Below are 20,508 nucleotides of genomic sequence, written 5' to 3'. Positions count from 1 at the left end.
ACGTCCCAGACCATTGGAAAGGTTCAACATCTATCCCTAAAGAGGATCAAAACCTGAAACAGTATATTTATTATGACCGCAAACAGAAGGTAAAATCTTGTTGCATCCACTGCCGCTGACCTGACAGGTTTAGGCAATTATCATTCAAGCCTAAGCAGTGTTCGTGGGCTCGACGGCTCCAGGCGTCTACGTCATCAACCAGCGATTGACCAACTTGCTGGACACGTGGGACGCTGAGGCAGTGAGACGCTGAGAGAGCGAGTCTGAAGTTCTACTACATAAACAAACAGTAAGTGGAACACTGCCAAACAAGTGCAGTTACGATTTGTTACAGGACATTTGAACGGAGAACCTTCCTGTGGCAACTAGCAAAGAAATTTTGCAACCTTTGTTTCAATCATCTGGCAAAGAGATATTTATGCCCTGGACATTTAAACGGTCTAATTCAAGTGAATATTTCTCGCAGCCCCACTGTAGCTATTTGGTCTCATTTCTAGGAGTACTCCAATCATTTAGGTCTGTGCGTGAGCTCCGCACATAATAGCCTATTTGTACACATTTATGTATGTATGTATGCTGATATGATGTCACAAAGCTAGTTTATTTTTAACATTTGATTTAGTGTATCATTAAAACATTTATGCAAAAATACTGTGAGCCAACCTATATTATTATTGATTTATGTCCTAACATCATCTGAAAAAACTATTTTAAGTAAGGGCTTTACCTTCACTCCGGTACCACAGTGCGATAAATTCCTATGGATCAAGGATGTGAACCTCTTTGCACGTAAGATGGCCCTGCACAAGGTACATAAACAAGAAGAAAATGATGCACGCAGGCTATATGACAAAGAGATGAGATGCATGGAGATTTTGGAGTCCCTACAGAAGGAGAGTGAGGGCTATCAAATTAGCCTTGACCCCCCTTTCTCAACATTAAAACCAAAGTAAAAAATGACTCCACAGTTTACGCAGTTTCAAGAAATAGAGACTTTTGTGCAGTTAGTTACCCAGGACATTAAATCCCTACAAATGAGGAAAGATCACATTGCACAAAATCTTAGCAAAGAGGAACAAAAAGCTTTAGAAACCCTTAGGAAGAATGAGGATGTCATAATAAAATCGAGTGATAAAGGGGGAAATATAGTCATTCAAAACAGAAATGACTATGTTGATATGGTGCTGAGACTCCTAAAGGACAAGCAGACATATCAACCCCTGGCGAGTGACCCCACAAAAGAATTTCTGAATGAACTAAAAAAAATACTAAATGAAGCACTTCAAGAGAACATCATAACAAGGGATGAATTCCAATACCTCTATAATAAAAATCCAATGATCTCCACCTTTTATGCTCTCCCTAAGGTGCACAAGGGTAAACAACCTGTCCCAGGAAGACGAATCGTCTCAGGTAACGATAACCTTACGCAATCGGTTAGCGAATATATTGATCAAATACTAAGACCTTTCGTAACCACTCTACCTTCGTATATCAAGGACACTGAAGACCTTCTCTTAAAGATCAATGATATCACAATCACATCAGACACGATTTTAGCAAGTTTGGATGTTGAATCACTCTATAGCAACATCCAACATTCACTGGGAATACATGCAGTAGAGTCCTATCTAAACACTAGAAGTCAGAATTTCAATAAGCACAATGAATTTGTTCTACTATCACTAAGGTTTGTTTTGGAGCACAACTATTTTATTTTTCAGGGTCAATTTTATAAACAAATTAATGGGACCGCTATGGGGACGTCATGTGCCCCCACTTATGCTAATTTATTTTTAGGGTGGTGGGAAAACAATCAAGTGTTCACGGAAGGAATGTCGTCCTATATCTGTCACATTATATTTTGGGGCAGATATATAGACGACATCCTTATCTTATGGGATGGGGGTCACTCACTTTTTCATGAGTTTACACAGAAATTAAATAAAAATAACATAGGTATGAAATACACCTATGAGATTCAGGAAAATGAGATTGTATTCCTTGACTTAAAAATAAAAAAGACAGAGAGTGGCCACCTAGTGACAGAGGTCTTTAGAAAGCCAACATCAACTAATAGTTACCTGCACTGGGATAGCTAGCACCCAACGTCTCTGAAAAAGGGAATTCCTGTAGGCCAGTATTTGAGGGCACGCCGGAATTGCTCGTATGAGGCCTCGTTCTCCAGAGAAAGCGGACAACTCCTTCAGAGATTTAGGAAGAGAGGATATCCGAAAAAACCTCTAAAAACTGCATACAACAGAGCCAATAGAGCTAAGAGAGAAGATCTTCTTAAAGAAACTCCCCCCCAAAAAAGTGATGTCATCAGGTGTATAGGTACCTATGATGGGTACAATAAAGAAATATATGGAATCTTAAGGAAACATTGGCATATAATAAAATCAGACAGAGATCTAAATATGATTGGAAGAGTCAAATTGGTGGTGGCTGCTCTCTATGTAGCTGTATGGTATGGTGCTGCAAATCCAAAGAGAGGACACCCTACCTCTCAGAAGTAGATAAAGTTTAAAAAAGAGTGTGAGGACGAGCACTCTCACAATTGGCATACATTTATTGAGAAATTGATACAATTAGTTAGCTATAAAATGGATAAAACAATAATACAATAAAATACTATAAAATAATACACGTGTATTCAAATGGCCACAATGGGATGCTTATTGATGTCAAACAATTTGACAATCTCTATCAGTCCTATGAGAAAATGAAGAATAGGCCTAGTATGGCCTGATATCCACAGGAGTCCAAGAAAAGCCCCAAGAGATAACACTATTAAAGGTGTAGCTCCACAGGTTCTGGTTGATGTACCAATATTGAATATAGCAGATGATAGTCCCGTCACATATATTGGTATTGTTGACAGATGAGAGTAAACTTATCAGCTTTACAATTGTCGGCTTTACAACCGCTTACCTCCCCTCCGTATACCACCTCAGTCCTGCGGTTTGCTTCAGACTGGATAAATGGGGCTCGTCGAATACGGCTTATCCCGTTGTTGTATTTGGTGGCCGGGCTTATCGACTGCCGATCGCTTACTTCCAAAATCTGTTCTCTTGTGGTACGAAGCAGGCGTGAGGAACCCCGGTTGGTAAAGGGCTGGCGTCTCACGTGGTTCTGTTTGGTATCCGCGTTAGATACTTGCGGGGTACGATTTACGTCACTTCCTGTGACGTATTCTATCTAGTACATCCGATACCTCCAGGTTATAATTTTCGGATATCAGAAGATACAGTACCAAAGTTCGATTTGCATGGCCATGCAATTGAAGAAATGCCGATAAGTATATGGCGCAATCCCAGACGCGTTTCGGGAGTTATCACACTCCCTTCCTCAGAGAGATCTAAATATGGTACTTACCCCGAATCCATCAGTCACATATAGGAGAGGCACCAATCTTAAAGATCAATTGGTGCACAGCCACCTTACGGAGAAGGGAAAAAAATCAGAAAAACCTGTTGATAGATATCGAGGATCATCGCTATGTGGAGAGTGCTCTTTCTGTAGATATGTCCCCCGTATAAAAAGGTATATCAACCCTACGGATAAAAAAGAGTACGAGATAAAACAACTCATCACATGTAAGACACAGGGGGTGGTGTATCTGGCCTCCTGCCCATGTCCTAAATTATATGTGGGCAAAACAATACAAAAGCTAAGACGCCGCATTTCAGGGCATATTAGTACCATCGAAACAGGAAAAGATACATCAATAGCCAGACATATTAAATATTTTCATAACAACAGGAGCTCCGTCCCTAGATTCTGGGGCATAGAGAAAATATCCCTAGGACCAAGAGGGGGAAACTTGGATAAGAAATTATTACAGAGTGAGGCTCGCTGGATTCACAGACTAAATACAATGAGCCCACAAGGCCTGAATGAAGGCTTCTCCTTCACAGCCTTTATCTAGAGGAAAGTACACCAGAAGAAATAAATTAAAATTAATATTACAACGAAGAAAGTAAAAGAAGTAAAAAGAATAAATAAATATAACTTACCTGGAAGAAGAAGGTTAAGTGGCCTGAATCCACCCGAAATCATATAATCGGATCCCTGACTAAAATATAAGGATAAAAAGAGTCGAAGTGAATCTCAGAGCATCAATTCAGTGCAGATGTATGTGCCTTATTAAGGTAATAGAAGCACGTTATGGATGAATCTATATTGGAACACTGCCGAGTATAGCCATACCTGTGATTAAAATGCTAAAATTACTATGCATGCACAGTACCCCTTTCTTGAAAAGGAATGACCTAATGATATAAAAAATTCTCCTTTTTAAAAAAAAAAACATCTAGTTTAAGTGGTATGTCTAGTATAGTTGCATCCCTGATCAAAATGCTAAAATCTTTACAACTAAATGTACTGTTACCTGCAAACCAGGTGCATTATCTGCAAACCAATGATGCAACAACCAGGAGATGTCTGAGTATAGATCCAGGCTCAATATCGCTATGTCTTCGATGAAAACTCTAAGTCCTTGCGCATGCACAATGGGTAATATCTTGTATCCAATTTCCAAGTTTGTGCGCATGCGCAATGCGTAAGTACGGACGCAGGTTGAAAAGTATAGGCGCATGCTCAGTACCGTCACATTTCTGATTAAAAACTAAAAGTTCTTGTGCATGCGCAGTAGGTAACAAGAAACGCAAGACGCGATTATATCACGCAATTTCTTGCGCATGCGCAATAGGCAATATCTTTGGATCCAAATTCGAAGTTTTTTCGCGCATGCGCAATATGTAAGCACGGACGTAGGTCGAAATGTATAAGTATAGGCGCATGCTCAGTACTGCTATACTTCTGATTAAAAACTAAAAGTTCTTGTGCATGCGCAGTAGGTAATAAGAAACGCAAGACGCGATTAGATGACGTAAATATAGTAATGAAGGTGTTTGATTGGGCCACCAAAACTGTCAATCAAGATGTGCAGCAGCGATTGGCTGCAGAATACCTAATGAACCACCCATAGAGGATAAAAGAGCTTTTTTGAGAAACAATCTTGTTGATAGTAGCTCCATTCCCCTGAAGAAGCCTCGCTCAGTGGTGAAACATGTTGGGGGAGCTTTTGTCTTAAGGTTTTAGATTAGGCAGGTAGGACCAAGTATCACGGTGAGGAGTATCTGCAGACTCCTCTACACCCTGATAACAAGTGGTGGAGAGTCGCGTTTAAAGATTGATAGACATTGAAAATAAATGTTTAAAGCGACTGAATAGGTGACCTCCAAACAGAAATTCCATCAAGGCGAATAAAGCATATCGCTAAACAGAAAGCAAAGATGGACGCTTGTTATGGAGATAGAATATATGGGTGAAGTAACCCTTATCTCTGCCCACAGAGCCCCGCTGTACCTAGAATTTTAAAATTTTCCTTTGTTCTCCCACTTTATATTATTCTTAATAAACACAAATAAACGTTATATTTTAAATAGACCTGAAACGGGAGTCTATTAGTCTAGGAAACTAGGCTATTTGAACTATATAATTTGAATATCCTGGGTCCAAAGGGTCTTTGAAACATTACATGCTCAAAACTCACACCATTCTGGGTCTGAATATGTCAGGTTTTGACCAAATGACATAACAGGGTATTTAAACAATCACCACAAATGTGTCTTTTAAGCCTTATGGATGGCGCAAACTACACCAGGCAAGAAAGTCGCCTATACCATCATCTCTTAGCAGCGGCAAGACTACTAATTGCCGCAAACTGGAAATCAACTAGCCCCTCTTTAACCATGGTTAGCCAAATGTGACGAGATTTGTCGTATGGAGCAACTTGCCCACTGGGAGGAAAATGCCCGAGGTCTGTTTGAAAAGACATGGGATCCATGGCAAAAATTTTGAAACTTTGCCCAACCGACTTAAACAGAAACCACTAAAGTTTCTAACTTCATATCAATATACACTTTCTGCTGTCTCACCAACCAATTTTGCTAACTTGTTAATTTTAGTTTAGCAACACTATTGCCTTAGAATATTAAATACAGGAAATTGACTGGTTAAACACTGTATTTATTATAGCAATGCAGATGTAAGAAAAATATATGTATCAATACGGTATATATGTATATTCAACATGTTTTGAAAACCAAACATCTATACAATATGCTTCTGTATTGTAAACTAACCTGTATCGCTACAGACGTATTTACAATAAAAACATTTTAAAAATTAAAATTATCCCAGTGAAATCTGCCCTCCAAAAACCACATGCCACTCCTTTCCTTCTGCGCCCTGCCGTGTGTCCATATAGCAGTTTACGATCACAAATGGGGTGTTTCTCTTTAAGTTGAGGGTATTAACATCCAAATCAGGTGAACGGTGTAGGAATTACAACCATTTGCATATGTGCCTCCCACTTGTTAATGGACCAAAAGTAATGGCACAATTCGCTTCTCAGCTGTTCCATGGCCGGTGTGTGTTATTCCCTCATTATCCCAATTACAATGAGCAGATAAAAGGTCCAGAGTTCATTTCAAGTCTGCTATTTGTATTTGGACAAAACAATAGCTGATCTTAGGGAGACGAGCTACAGAAAACACTGTGGAGCCTCATTTAAGAGTCTCGACACAGCAATCCAAAGTGCAAAGCTCCCTGGGAAACAGTGATATGCAAAATAACCGTGGAGCCCCAGTTATGGGTCTTCAACACAGTGAAAGCCAGATATCCTTCAAAGGAAGGAAAACCGAGCAAAGGGGTGTCCCCATTACAGAGATCACCAAATCCACCATATTAAGTGGCCCCTATGTCAAGATCCCGCTCTTTTACAAGTTAAAGGATGTGACGGGGAAAACCTAAGCCAGTTATCCATCCACAGACAGCTGTTTCAGGGTGTTGCCCCTCATCAGTGTGGCGTAGGATTCTGGCTAACCGGGAGCAATGCCTTGGAGACTACTCAAACAAAACAATAGCTGATGGCGCTCCACGGTTATTTTGAATATCACTGTTTCCCAGGGAGCTTTGCACTTTGGATTGCTGTGTCGAGACTCTTAAATGAGGCTCCACAGTGTTTTCTGTAGCTGGTCTCTCTAAGATCAGCTATTGTTTTGTTTGAGTAGTCTCCAAGGCATTTCTCCCGGTTAGCCAGAATCCTGGCTTAGGTTTTCCCCGTCACATCCTTAAAGCTTGTAAAAGAGCGGGATCTTGACATAGGGGCCACTTAATATGGTGGATTTGGTGATCTCTGTAATGGGGACACCCCTTTGCTCGGTTTTCCTTCCTTTGAAGGATATCTGGCTTTCACTGTGTTGAAGACCCATAACTGGGGCTCCACGGTTATTTTGCATATCACTATTTGCATTTGGAATCTGTTGCTGTCAACTCTCAAGATGAGATCCAAAGAGCTATCACTATCAGTGAAGCAAGCCATCAATAGGCTGAAAAAAAAAAAAAAACCCCATCAGAGAGATAGCAAAAACATTAGACGTGGACAAAACAATTGTTTGGAACGTTCTGAAAAAGAAGTAACACACCAGCAACAGAAGTTCAGCAACACCAAAAGACCCCGGTGGATGACCGAATAATTCTTTCCCCAGTGAAGAAAACACCCTTCACAACAGTTGGCCAGATCAAGAACACTCTCCAAGAGGTAGGTGTATGTGTGTGAAAGTCAACAATCAAGAGAAGACTTCACCAGAGTGAATACAGAGGGTTCACCACAAGATGTAAACCATTGGTGAACCTAAAAAACAGGAAGGCCAGATTAGAATTTGCCAAACAACATCTAAAAAAGCCTTCACAGTTCTGGAACAACATCCTATGGACAGATGAGACCAAGATCAACTTGTACCAGATCTATAGGAATAGAAGAGTATGAAGAAGGAAAGGAACTGCTCATGATCCTAAGCATACCACCTCATCAGTGAAGCATGGTGGTGGAAGTGTCATGGCGTGGGCATGTATGGCTGCCAATGGAACTGGTTCTCTTGTATTTATTGATTATGTGACTGCTGACCAAAATCAGCAGGATGAATTCTGAAGTATTTTGGGCAATATTATCTGCTCATATTCAGCCAAATACTTCAGAACTCATTGGACGGCGCTTCACAGTGCAGGTGGACAATGACCCAAAGCATACTGCAAAAGCAACCAAAGAGTTTTTTAAGGGAAAAAAGTGGAATGTTCTGCAATGGCCAAGTCAATCACCTGACCTGAATCCAATTGAGCATGCATTTCACTTGCTGAAGACAAAACTGAAGGGAACATGCCCCAAGAACAAGCAGGAACTGAAGAGAGTTGCAGTATAGGCCTGGCAGAGCATCACCAAGGATGAAACCCAGCGTCTGGTGATGTCTATGCGTTCCAGACTTCAGGATTTGCAACCAAGTATTAAAAAGTGAAAGTTTGATTTATGATTATTATAATGTCCCATTACTTTTGGTCCCTTAACAAGTGGGAGGCACAGATGCAAACTGCTGTAATTCCTGCACCGTTCACCTGATTTGTGTGTTGACCAGACTCTTGGCTACTGAGACTGGACTTGCAGGTGAGGGCCTGCTGCCGCTTTGTTGACTCTGGCAATTTTTCAACAAGGACCTTCTGGTATAGCACCGTTTTGCTTGTCCTCTCCACCAGAGGAATGAGAGATGAGAAGTTCTCTTTGTAGCGGGGGTCGAGAAGGGTGAACAACCAGTAATCCGTGTTGTCTAAAATATGTGTAACGTGCGGGTCGTGGGAAAGGCAGCCTAACATGAAGTCAGCCATGTGTGCTAGAGTACCAACACTCAAGACTTTGCTGTCGTCATCAGAAGGTGAGATGACCCTGTAAAAGATTGTAGGTGAGGGCCTGCAGGTGAGCTGACCCTGTAAAACATTATATGCGGGGCCTGCAGGTGAGCTGACCCTGTAAAACATTGTATGTGAGGGCCTGCAGGTGAGCTGACCCTGTAAAACATTATATGCAAGGACATATATGCGAGGGCATTTTATGCAATGAATAAGCATGTTGATATGATGGAAGAGGAGAAGAAGGAGGAGAAAAGGAAAATTCAACCATATACACATAAAGGAGGCCTCATTCACAATGTGGTACAATAGTTCAGGTAGTGGGACTCCTACACTCATAAAGACTATGCACTAAGTGAAAGGACTGCCAAAAATTACAAGGAATCGGCACTCCAAAACACCCTTTGTTACACATAAAGGAGGGCATCATACACACCCTTGAAAAATTATGATTGGTGGCCTGCTTGTGACCCTCAAAAACATTTGGAGCAAGGGCTTGCTGATCTGACCATCCAAAATATGAGGGGCGAGGGGCTGCTGCTGAGCTGACCCTCTAAAACATTAGGGTCGAGGGCCTGGTGGTGAGCTGACGCTCTAAAACAAATATGTTGTATCGAGTAAACCAGCTGTGGGGTAAACCCATTGAACAGTTGGTGGTGCCCCAGGCTTATCGCAAACTCGTGTTAGAGTTAGCCCACCAACATGTTCTTGGGGGTCATCTGAGAATGCACAATACACCTTCTGAATATACGTCAGAGCACGGAACCATAGTGGTTGTAAGTTTGGGCAGGTCAGCAAACCGTGTAAGAGGTTTGCCTTTGGCAATGCACATTTAGGGCAGTGTCTCAAATAATGAGCTGGAGCCTCCCTGTAGGGCAAGTCGAATGCGTACGTTGCTTTATGCAGTATGCACAATTGCGTGTCCCTCAATTGCTCGTTTAAGATTGATTTCCTGATAAATTCAAAGCCTTCCCTCATCTTTTTGGGTTCGTCCTGATCCTCTAACTCTCTCTCCTATGTGTGAAAAACTCTATTTACCAAATCTAACGTTTGAGTACTGTAGATCCTATTATACAATTCTGACATACATAGTACATAACATATAAGGCCGAAAAAAGACATTTGTCTATCCAGTTCGGCCTGTCATCCTGCAAGTTGATCCAGAGTAAGGCAAAAAAAAAAACCCTGTGAGGTAGAAGCCAATTTTTCCTCACTTTAGGGGAATAAAAAATTCCTTCCCGACTCCAATCAGGCATCAGAATAACTCCCTGGATCAGCGACCCCTCTCTAGTAGCTATAGCCTGTAATATTATTACACTCCAGAAATACATCCAGGCCCCTCTTGAATTCCTTTATTGTACTCACCATCACCACCTCCTCAGGCAGAGAGCTCCATAGTCTCACTGCTCTTACCATAAAGAATCCTCTTCTATGTTTGTGTACAAACCTTCTTTCCTCCAGACGCAGAGGATGTCCCCTCGTCACAGTCCTGGGGATACATAGATGATGGGAGTGATCTCTGTACTGACCCCTGATATATTTATACATAGTAATTAGATCTCCCCTCAGTCATCTTTTTTCTAAAGTGAATAACCCTAATTTTGATCATCTTTCAGGGTACTGTAGTTGCCCCATTCCAGTTATTACTTTAGTTGCCCTCCTCTGGACCCTCTCCAGCTCTGCTATGTCTGCCTTGTTCACTGGAGCCCAGAACTGTACACAGTACTCCATGTGTGGTCTGACTTATGATTTGTAAAATGGTAGGACTATGTTCTTATCACGCGCATCTATGCCCCTTTTGATGCAACCCATTATCTTATTGGCCTTGGCAGCAGCTGCCTGACACTGGTTTTTGCAGCTTAGTTTGCTGTTTATTAAAATTCCTAGATCCTTTTCCATGTCAGTGTTACCGAGTGTTTTACTATTTAGTATGTCCGGGTGGCTTGCATTATTCCTTCCCATGTGCATAACTTTACATTTGTCAGTGTTAAACCTCATCTGCCACTTATCTGCCCAAGACTCCAATCTATCCAGATCCCTCTGTAGTAGTATACTGTCCTCTGTAGTGTATATACAGTATACTGTCCTCTGTAGTATATATACAGTATACTGTCCTCTGTAGTATATATACAGTATACTGTCCTCTTCAGTGTTAATTACTTTACACAGTTTAGTGTCATCTGCGAAAATTGATATTTTACTATGCAAGCCTTCTACAAGATCATTAATAAAATGCACCAGTGTTCGTTGTCATAACATACACCTGCCCATACTATAACCCCACCGCCACCATCGGCCACTCGATCCACAACGTTGACGTTAGCAAACCGCTCACCCACATGACGCCACACACGCTGTCTGCCATCTGCCCTGAACAGTGAAAACTGGGACTCATTCGTGCACAGAACACCTCTCCAATGTGCCAGTCACCATCGAATGTGAGCATTCGCCCACACAAGTCGGTTACGACGATGAACTGCAGTCAGGTCCAGACCCCGATGAGGACGACAAGCATGCAGATGAGCTTCCCTGAGACGGTTTCTGACAGTTTGTGCAAAAATTCTTTGGTTATGCAAACCGATTGATGCTGCAGCTGCCTGGGTGGCTGGTCTCAGACCATCATGGAGGTGAACATGCTGGATGTGGAGGTCCTGGGCTGGTGTGGTTACATGTGATCTGCGGTTGTGAGGCCGGTTAGATGCACTGCCAAATTCTCTGAAACGCCTTTGGAGACGGCTTATGGTAGAGAAATGAACATTCATTGCACGGGCAACAGCTCTGGTAGACATTCCTGCAGTCAGCATGTCAATTGCACGCTCCCTCAAACGTTGCAACATCTGTGGCATTGTGCTGTGTGATCAAACTGCACATTTCAGAGTGGTCTTTTATTGTGGGCAGTCTAAGACACACCTCTGCTATATTCATGCTGTCTAATCAGCGCCTTGATATGCCACACCTGTGAGGTGGGATGGATTATCTCGGCAAAGGAGAAGTGCTCACTAACACAGATTTGTGAACAATATTTGAGAGCAATTGGTTTTTTGTGTATGTAGAAAATGTTGCGTTTATATTTTTGTTAATTGTATAAAGAGCTGGACAATAATCCAACGGATAAATGCCTTCCAGAACTGAAACAAACACTATCTGAAGCAAGGGATAAAGAAGTTATGACCAAGGATGAATTCACACGCCTGAATAATATACATCCGACAACTGCTACATTTTACGCTGTCCACAAGGTCCATAGGAAATCGAAGTCCGGTTCCTGTGTCATGGAATAACAATTTTAAGGCTGTATCACACCTGCCGATTTTTCGGCAGAGGATCGCTAATGAGCATTCATATTGCAGTATAATACTGCCGCCGATTGTCCGATAAATGAGCCGGCGGCAGATCATGCTGTTTAATTACGATCTGCTGCCGGCAAACCACTAAAGCAGGGATCAACAACCTCTGGTACTCCAGGTGTCGTGAAACTACATTTCCCATCATGCATACTTGATTGGCTGTTCTCTGAACTCCCACAGAAGTGAAAGGAGCTTGCTGGGAGTTGTAGTTTCACAACAGCTGGAGTGCTGAAGGTTGCTGATCCCTGCACTAGACAGTATGGGGACAAGCGTTGGCATAATAATTGCTTCTCCATATACTGGGGAAGAGAACGCAACATGTGATAGCAGCAGTCTCTTCTAGTAGCGGCCTGTGTAATACAGGCTTTACTAAAATATCTGCAATTAATTCCTATCACCACCTGTCTCCACTCTGCCATCTTTCTTGAAGGACACAAAGGACACTGTCACCCGGCTCCAGGAAATTCCCATCTCTCCTAATAGGAGCTGGCCATTATGTACCAACATACATCATGAGCCGGGAAATAAAGCTTTTTTTATGCACAAAACATCTAAATCATAATAAATTTGTCCCTACGCTTTTTCTATTTCTTTTGACACAACTGCTTCATGTTTAATGGAGAAAATAATCATCAGATCACGGGAACAGCTATGGGGGCGGTGGGAGCACCAAATTATGTAAATTAGCTTTAAGGGTAGTGGGAAACACCTTAGTATTCACGGGGGAATTAAGTTAATTCACAAGTCACACCTTGTTTTGGAGGAGGTACATCGATGATGTACTAATATTTTGGGATGGCACAAAGGCACTTTTTCATGAGTTTGTCATTAAACCAAATAACATAAGAAGGACAATTATATCGTAAATACATGACAGAACAATTTTTTGGATGTGAGAATCACTCTGGTGCCTGGTGGCAGTGTCCATACAGAAATTTTTGGGAAACCAACATCTACCAATAACCTGCTACACTGGGACAACTGTCATACTCTTACATTGAAATAATTGGGATCCGTACTGGAGAATATTTAGGAGCAAGACAAGTGTTCAGAAAGGATAACATTCCAACAAGAATGCCAATTACTATATTGGAGATTTAGAACAAGAAGTTACCCTAAAAAACCCTACACAGGGCGTGTGCCAGGACTCTGGCTACTGATCGGAATGAATTACTAGGAAACAGAATGAAAGATAGAAATTATAAATTTATTGGATATATCGGCACATCCGAGCAGCACAGAGCAGATAACAGTATCTTATGCTGACATCGGCACATTTTAAGAACTGATAACGATCTAAAAGACGCTTTAACGTTGGAAACATCTATTACCTACCGTACAGATAGTAATCTTCTGGACAAGATCGGTCGGACATGGCTGCAATCCCCAGTGACTGGTTCATACCCATGTAGGAGATGTTCCTACCTGAAGAAAACCAAATAATTTACAAATCGAATTCATAGTAAAATATACCGTCTAGAACTTCACCAGTTGTCAAAGTACAGGTGTCATATACATCGCAGAATGCACCTGTCCAAAAATATATGCTGGCAAAGCAATCCAAGAACTAAGACACAGAATTTCACAATTGAGAAGCAACATTATTACGAAGGCAAACTGTCATGGCTGTAAGTGAGCAACAAGAGCCTACACGGTGAAAAGCAACTGACCGGACCCAAACTAGGGAGGATAAAGGGAGACCCCTGTCAAAGCCTAAAAGCTCTCCCTAAGCTGCTCAGCCTATGCGAACACCCCAATGGTGGATGATCGCATATCCTCATACCTCGACTATATAACACCTGAACACCCTACAATAGTGAGGGGACACGACCACCGGATCCCTACACTAGACACGGAGGGAGTCAGGGTCACCTGGGATCCAGCAAACAGAAAATCACAAATGAATGTACACTTAACTGAAGGAGGTGCAGCTGCAGTGAAAACAGATCCAAAGTCAGCAGACAATATCCGAAGTACTTGCTTCAGCAGAACACAGATCCAGTGAAAAGATATCACACAGGTGAAGATACTCAAGCAAGAGATACAGCTCAAATGAAAAGTATAATCCGCACCTCTACAGAGGAGGAGGGGTGATTTAAAGGCAACAAAATCAAACACAGGAGAGACAGCTGGGAGGAAGGAAACAGAAAGTAAAGACCTCATCACAGGGGCGGAGAAACAGGGCAGAGGGAACTCCTCCAAGCTCTAGTAGTGACATCATCACAGGGGTGGAGAAACAGAGCTGTGAGAACGTCTCAAAGCTCTGGTAGTGACACAGACACCTCCATATACACCATGTGAGACAAGTTCATGGAGGTGACCCTAAAAGTATTATCTATTGTGGAATAAGTCAGAAGACACTTGCACGGAGGAGAGGTAATCTAGACCGGCCATTACTACAAGAGGGAACACGCTGGATCTATCGCCTAGAGAGCCTGAGTCCTAATAGACTAAATGAAGGACTTACGTAAGCTTCATGTTTGTAGGAAGAAAAATATCCTAGTATCAATTGTAAATGACATAATGAAGAGAAATATAATTGGAGGCCTCAATGAAGCAGGATGTGGCAAGTCATAAGAACCCAATGTCCAAATTCCCAAAAGACAGACACACCGTGATGGCTCAAAAGACAGAAAATAAGTCTTTTGTTTGGATCCATATCCCAATGTAGACAGTACCACAAAGGATGGAACAGTTTTCTGGTCTTTTTTATGGAACTTAAAGTCACAATAAAATGTCCTTCCCTTTCCACAAACACACTGATGACACTGCTGCTGACAATTTTCTGTGGGAATAATGCAGGAGCGGCGCTGTCTTCTGTGCATTTAAATATTCAGAAAAAAAGCTTTTTCTAGTGTAAGACACAAGTAGTCACCCTAAAATCAGATTATCCCCCACCACCACGAGATCTGTCTGAAGATGTCCTGACACAGATTTCCATTTACTATTTCAGGTGTTTTCACAGAGATAAAAAACGTTACCCCAGAACTGTAAAACACACGTTTTACACTAGTATTGAGATTCTTCCCTCCACCAACACTTGTACCGTGTAGAGATGAGCGAATTCCTCAAAAATTTGATTTGGTCGGTTCGCCGAATTTTACGAAAAGATTCGATTCGATCCAAATTTATTTGTGGCGAATTGCATTAAACAGCAATTTCCTGGCTGTAGAGAGCCTGTATAGTGGTGTAGAACACTGTGCCTTGCAGTAACGCGCATATGGAGTCTGCTGTGGTAGTGAAATAATACTGTGAGTCAGTATGACATGCAGATGACAGGCGTCCCTCTTAGAATCACTGCACACTTCACTTATTTGAGCAGTTACGGGGCAAAAACTGACCAACTAACTCAAGTTTGAACTCAGCCTTACAGGTCGATGTTAGTGTCAAGAAGAAGCGCACTCTTTTTACACCGTCATCAGCTGATTCCACATAGATGTCTACAGAACCATTTCTATTAAACGCTTATACAAGTAGAGCCCCCCGACAGAGGGGAGAGGGTGTCAGCAGTAAGTTTGTGTTGACGTCACTTATTATTTTGCCCTTCCTTGATCCGTCAGAGCAATAACCCCCCCCAAAAACGGATCCTGTCTGTTGAGCATCCGCCTTCACATGGTCAGCATTTGGTCAGTAATCCATCAGTATTGCTAAAGCCCAAAAAAACAGGAGTGGATCCAAATCAGAGATGAAACGTGAATGGAATATTTGCATGTCTTCTGTGGTTGTGTGTCATACAGGCCTTACAGCTGCTACATAGACAGGATCCGTTGTGCGTCTCACTTTTCCTTTCTTCTGACAGATCAGAATAAGGGTCAAATAAATGATAATAGTGGCCCAGTGATGAAGTGGGGAGGGTGGGAACAGCATTAGAAGTCCACAGAGTGACCCAATGACATAGTGTTGAGATGGCAGCAGCATGAGGAGACGACAGAGTGGCCCAGTTAAAGAGTGGGGAGGTGGCAGCAGCATGAGGAGACCACAGAGTGGCCCAGTGACATAGTGTTGAGGTAGCAGCAGCATGAGGAGACCACAGAGTGGCACAATGACATGGTGAGGTGAGGTGAGGGGCAATGGTGAGAGTGGTGAGGTGAGGGGCAATACCAGTACCAGCTGAAGATTATGGTTGGCAGTAATAGCACCTGGTATCAGGTGTGGCAACAGGCATGTTGGAGCATCAGAATAGTAGCTGAAGAAGGTAACCAGTAGAAACAGGCCTCTTTGGTCAAAGTGTAGGTGTGGCACCATGGATGATCTAGTCCAGGGATCAGCAACCTTCAGCACTCCAGCTGCTGTGAAACTAAAACTCCCAGCATGCAACATGCTCGGCTGTTATTCTAACTCCCATAAAAGTGAATGAAGCACTCTGGGGGCTGTAGTTTCTGAACAGCTGGAGTGCTGGAGGTTGCTGATGCCTGATCTAGTCTGATGCATCAGGTACTGGTATTTGAAAATCCTGGCTGATCCACGCCTGCTGATAGAGCTGGTACTGTTCCTGCCCCCCCAGCAGCCAGTGGAACATAAGCGCAGAGGGCCCCCTCCGGGCAGACCTACATGAGGATGGGTGATGCCACACATAGGCAGCGGCCAACTAACTACATAGGATGTCTCGACATTAGTTCAGTTTCTCCTCCCTCTTAGCGGGTGTAAAAAAAGGCCCCCATTTTGGACCGGTAGTGAGGGTCTGACATGGTGGAGAGCCAATAGTCATCCCTCTGCCGAATGGTGGCAATTCGGCTGTCATTACGTAATCAACTGAGCATGCATCGGGCCATTTGCGCAAGTGACTTGGAGGGACTCCCTGCCTCCATATCCACTGCATACTGCCACAGTGTGTCTGGGTCATCTGCCTCGTCTTCCTCATCGCTCTGCAGCTCCTGCTCCTCCTCTCACCTGTGTAAAAAAAACACCCATTTCTCTACGCATTGCTTGTGCTCGAATGTCCTCCTCTAGTTTAGCCCCCAGTGTAGTCGCCACATCTCCTGTCCCCTGGCCAGCCAGATTTAGCAGCATCTGTTCCAGGACATGAATCAGTGGAATGACGTTGTTCATCCCATAGTCCTGGCGACTGACAAATATAGTGGCCTCCTCAAAGGGCCTGAGCAAATGGCAAGTGTCACGGATGGGCTGCCACTGGCAAACATTGAAGTTACTCAGGAGAGTACCTCTGTCCGCCTGTATCATCAAGAAATCGTATATGGCCTTTCTCTGTTCATATAATCGGTCCAACATATGGAGGGTGGAATTCCAACGTGTGGAAATGTAGCATATCAGCCTATGTTGGGGTATACCATTCTGCTGCTGCAGCTCAAGGAGGGTGTGCTTTGCGATGTACTTTGCACAGTGGATGAATGCATGAAAAGTTTCCTGGCCATTTTCAGGATGTATTGCAGATGGGCGGAAGAATTCAGGAACCGCTTTACAACCAGATTTAAAGGGAATCTGTCACCTGCTTTTACCATTTTAAGCCATCACCATCACTATGTTCACTAAAGTACCTTATTTCCTGCAGTCCTCTTTTTACTTTATTTCATTTTGTCCTTTTGATATAAAAGCGCTTTTTATGATATGCTAATGAGGCACCAAGGGCACCAAGGTGCCCAGAGAGGCGTTTTTTTCCTTCTCCGGTGCCAAGTTACGCACTTCTGCAGTGCCCAAGAACGCCTCCTGATCATCAAATAACCTCCCACAGCCCGGCAAACAGTTCCGCCCCCTCCCCACGTCATAGTCTACCTTCTAGAAATGCCCCCTCCTTCTTCCTCTCGGCGGCCAGAAAACTCGCGCAGGCGCAGTACCACCTGCGGCCTGCGCAATCATCAAGCTCCTAAGGGCAACAGCCTCAAAAGTCTCACTGGGCATGCGCTGAGCCCAGTGATGTAACCTGAGCGCTGTTGCCCTGAGGAGGTTGATGATCGCGCAGGCCGCAGGCGGTACTGCGCCTGCGCGAGTTTTCTGGCCGCCGACAGGAAGAAGGACGGGGCATTGCTAAAAGGTAGATTATGCCGGGCTGTGGGAGGTTATTTGATGATCAGGAGGCGTTCTTGGGCACTGCAGGGGATAGTCACTGGGCACCGGAGAAGGAAAAAAACGCCCCTCTGGGCACCTTGGAGCCTCATTAGCATATCATAAAAATCGCTTTTATATCAAAAGGACAAAACGAAATAAAGTAAAAAGAAGAGTGCTGGAAATAAGGTACTTTAGTGAACATAGCGATGGTGACAGCTTAAAATGGTAAAAGCAGGTGACAGATTCCCTTTAACATGTGTGCCATGCACGGAGCATGGCTCAGCCCTCTTTGACGCAGCACCGACACCATGTTCTTCCCGTTGTCGGTCACCATGGTTCCGATTTTGAGTTGTCGAGGAGAAAGCCAGGATTCGATTTCTTGATGAAGAACGAAGAGCAGTTCCTCCCCTGTGTGACTCCGTTTGCCCAGGCAAACTAGGTGCAGAACAGTGTGACACCGCCATGCCCTGCATATGTGGTATAATGGTGGGGCACTTTAAATTGTCCCTGCAGTAGAGGCTGAGGACATGGTGGAGGATGAGGAGGCAGAGGCGGACATTGTGGCAGGAGCAACTGCGTGAGAATGTGGAGGCGGAAGCAGCGTCACCTGGCCAAGTTGCAGGTGTGGCTGGGCAGGAACCATATTTACTTAGTGGGCCATCAAGGACATACACTGAACAAAAATTTTGCAATGGCTGAACTTAAAGATCTGAAACATTTTCTACATACACAAAAGACCCATTACTCTTAAATATTGGTCACGAATCTGTCGAAATCAGTGTTAGTGAGCACTTCTCCTTTGCCGAGATAATCCATCCCACCTTACAGGTGTGCCATATCAAGGTGCTGATTAGACAGCATGAATATTGCATAGGTGTGCCTTAGACTGCCCACAATGAAAGACCACTCTGAAATGTGCACAGTTTTACCTTATTGGGGGTGGGGGGTCAGAAAACCAGTCAGTACCAGGCAGGGACTGGAACACGCTGTCGTATATGCCGATCCAGAGCATCCCAAATACGCTCAATGGATGACATGTCCGGGGAGTATGCTGGCCATGCAAGAACTGGGATGTTTTTAGCTTTCAGGAATTGTGTACAGATCCTTGCAATATGGGGCTGTGCATTATCATGCTGCAACATGAGGTGATGGTCGTGGATGAATGGCACAAAATGGCCCTCAGGATCTCGTCACAGTATCTCTGTGCATTCAAAATGCCATCAATAAAATGCACCTGTGTTCGTTGTCCATAACATACTCCTGCCCATACCATAACCCCACCGCCACCATGGGCCACTCGATCCACAACGTTGATGTCAGCAAACCGCTCACCGTCACAACGCCACACACACTGTCTGCCATCTGCCCTGAACAGTGAAAACCGGGACTCATCCATGAACCGAACGCCTCTCCAACATGCTAGACGCCATCCAATGTGAGCATTTGCCCACTTATGTCGATTACGACGACGAACTGCAGTCAGGTCCAGACCTCGATGAGGACGACGAGCATGCAGATGAGCTTCCCTGAGACGGTTTCTGACAGTTTGTGCAGAAATTCTTTGGTAATGCAAAACGATTGTTGCTGTAGCTGTCCGGGTGGCTGGTCTCAGATGATCATGGAGGTGAAAATGCTGGATGTGGAGGTCCTGGGCTAGTGTGGTTACACATGGTGCAGTTGTGAGGTCGGTTGGATGTACTGCTAAATTCTCTGAAACACCTTTGGAGACGGCTTATAGTAGAGAAATGAACATTCATTGCATGGGCAACTGCTCTGGTAGACATTCTTGCAGTCAGCATGCAATTGCATGCTCCCTCAAACGTTGCGACATCTGTGGCATTGTGCTGTGTGACCAAACTGCACATTTCAGAGTGGCCTTTTGGCACACCTGTGCAATATTCATGTTGTCTATTCAGCACCTTGATATGCCACACCTGTGAGGTGGGATGGATTATCTCGGCAAAGAAGAAGTGCTCACTCACACAGATTTAGACAGATTTGTGAACTATATTTGAGAGTAATAAGTCTTTTGTGTATGTAGAAAATGTTTCAGATCTTTGAGTTCAGCTCATGCAGAATTGGAGCAAAACCGAAAGTGTTACGTTTATATTTTTGTTCAGTGTATATTGTCCTTGACCGTAGTTACAGCTCCACACGCCGATGCTGCCGTGCACTTTGGTAGACACGGACAGGCCCAAGGACTGGCCCACCTTCCGTTCTACATATGTGTGCAGGGCTGGTAATGCCTTTTTGTCAAAGGAATGACGGCTTAGGACTCTCCACCTCGGTTCGGCACAAGCCATCGGTTCTCTGAAAGATGCAGAGTCCACCACTTGGAATGGGAGGGACTGCAGCACCAGCCAGGAGAACATTCAGCTTCTCCGCCGTTGGATGAGTGCACGCATACTGT

At 43.6% G+C, this 20,508-nt stretch overlaps 1 protein-coding gene across 1 annotated transcript in view; it reads left to right on the top strand.

The window, feature by feature from the left end:
• Positions 1–794: 794 nt before the first annotated feature.
• Positions 795–20,508, top strand: part of LOC122930517 (oocyte zinc finger protein XlCOF6.1-like) — a 40,349-nt gene continuing 20,635 nt past the window's right edge. The window contains exon 1 of the mRNA XM_044283977.1: positions 795–897. Within this exon, the coding sequence (XP_044139912.1) occupies positions 795–897 (103 nt within the window). The remainder of the gene's footprint in view (positions 898–20,508) is intronic.

Source organism: Bufo gargarizans, chromosome 1 (genome assembly GCF_014858855.1).
Source record: "Bufo gargarizans isolate SCDJY-AF-19 chromosome 1, ASM1485885v1, whole genome shotgun sequence".
NCBI lineage: Eukaryota > Metazoa > Chordata > Amphibia > Anura > Bufonidae > Bufo > Bufo gargarizans.
This window is presented reverse-complemented; position numbering and strand designations above follow the sequence as displayed.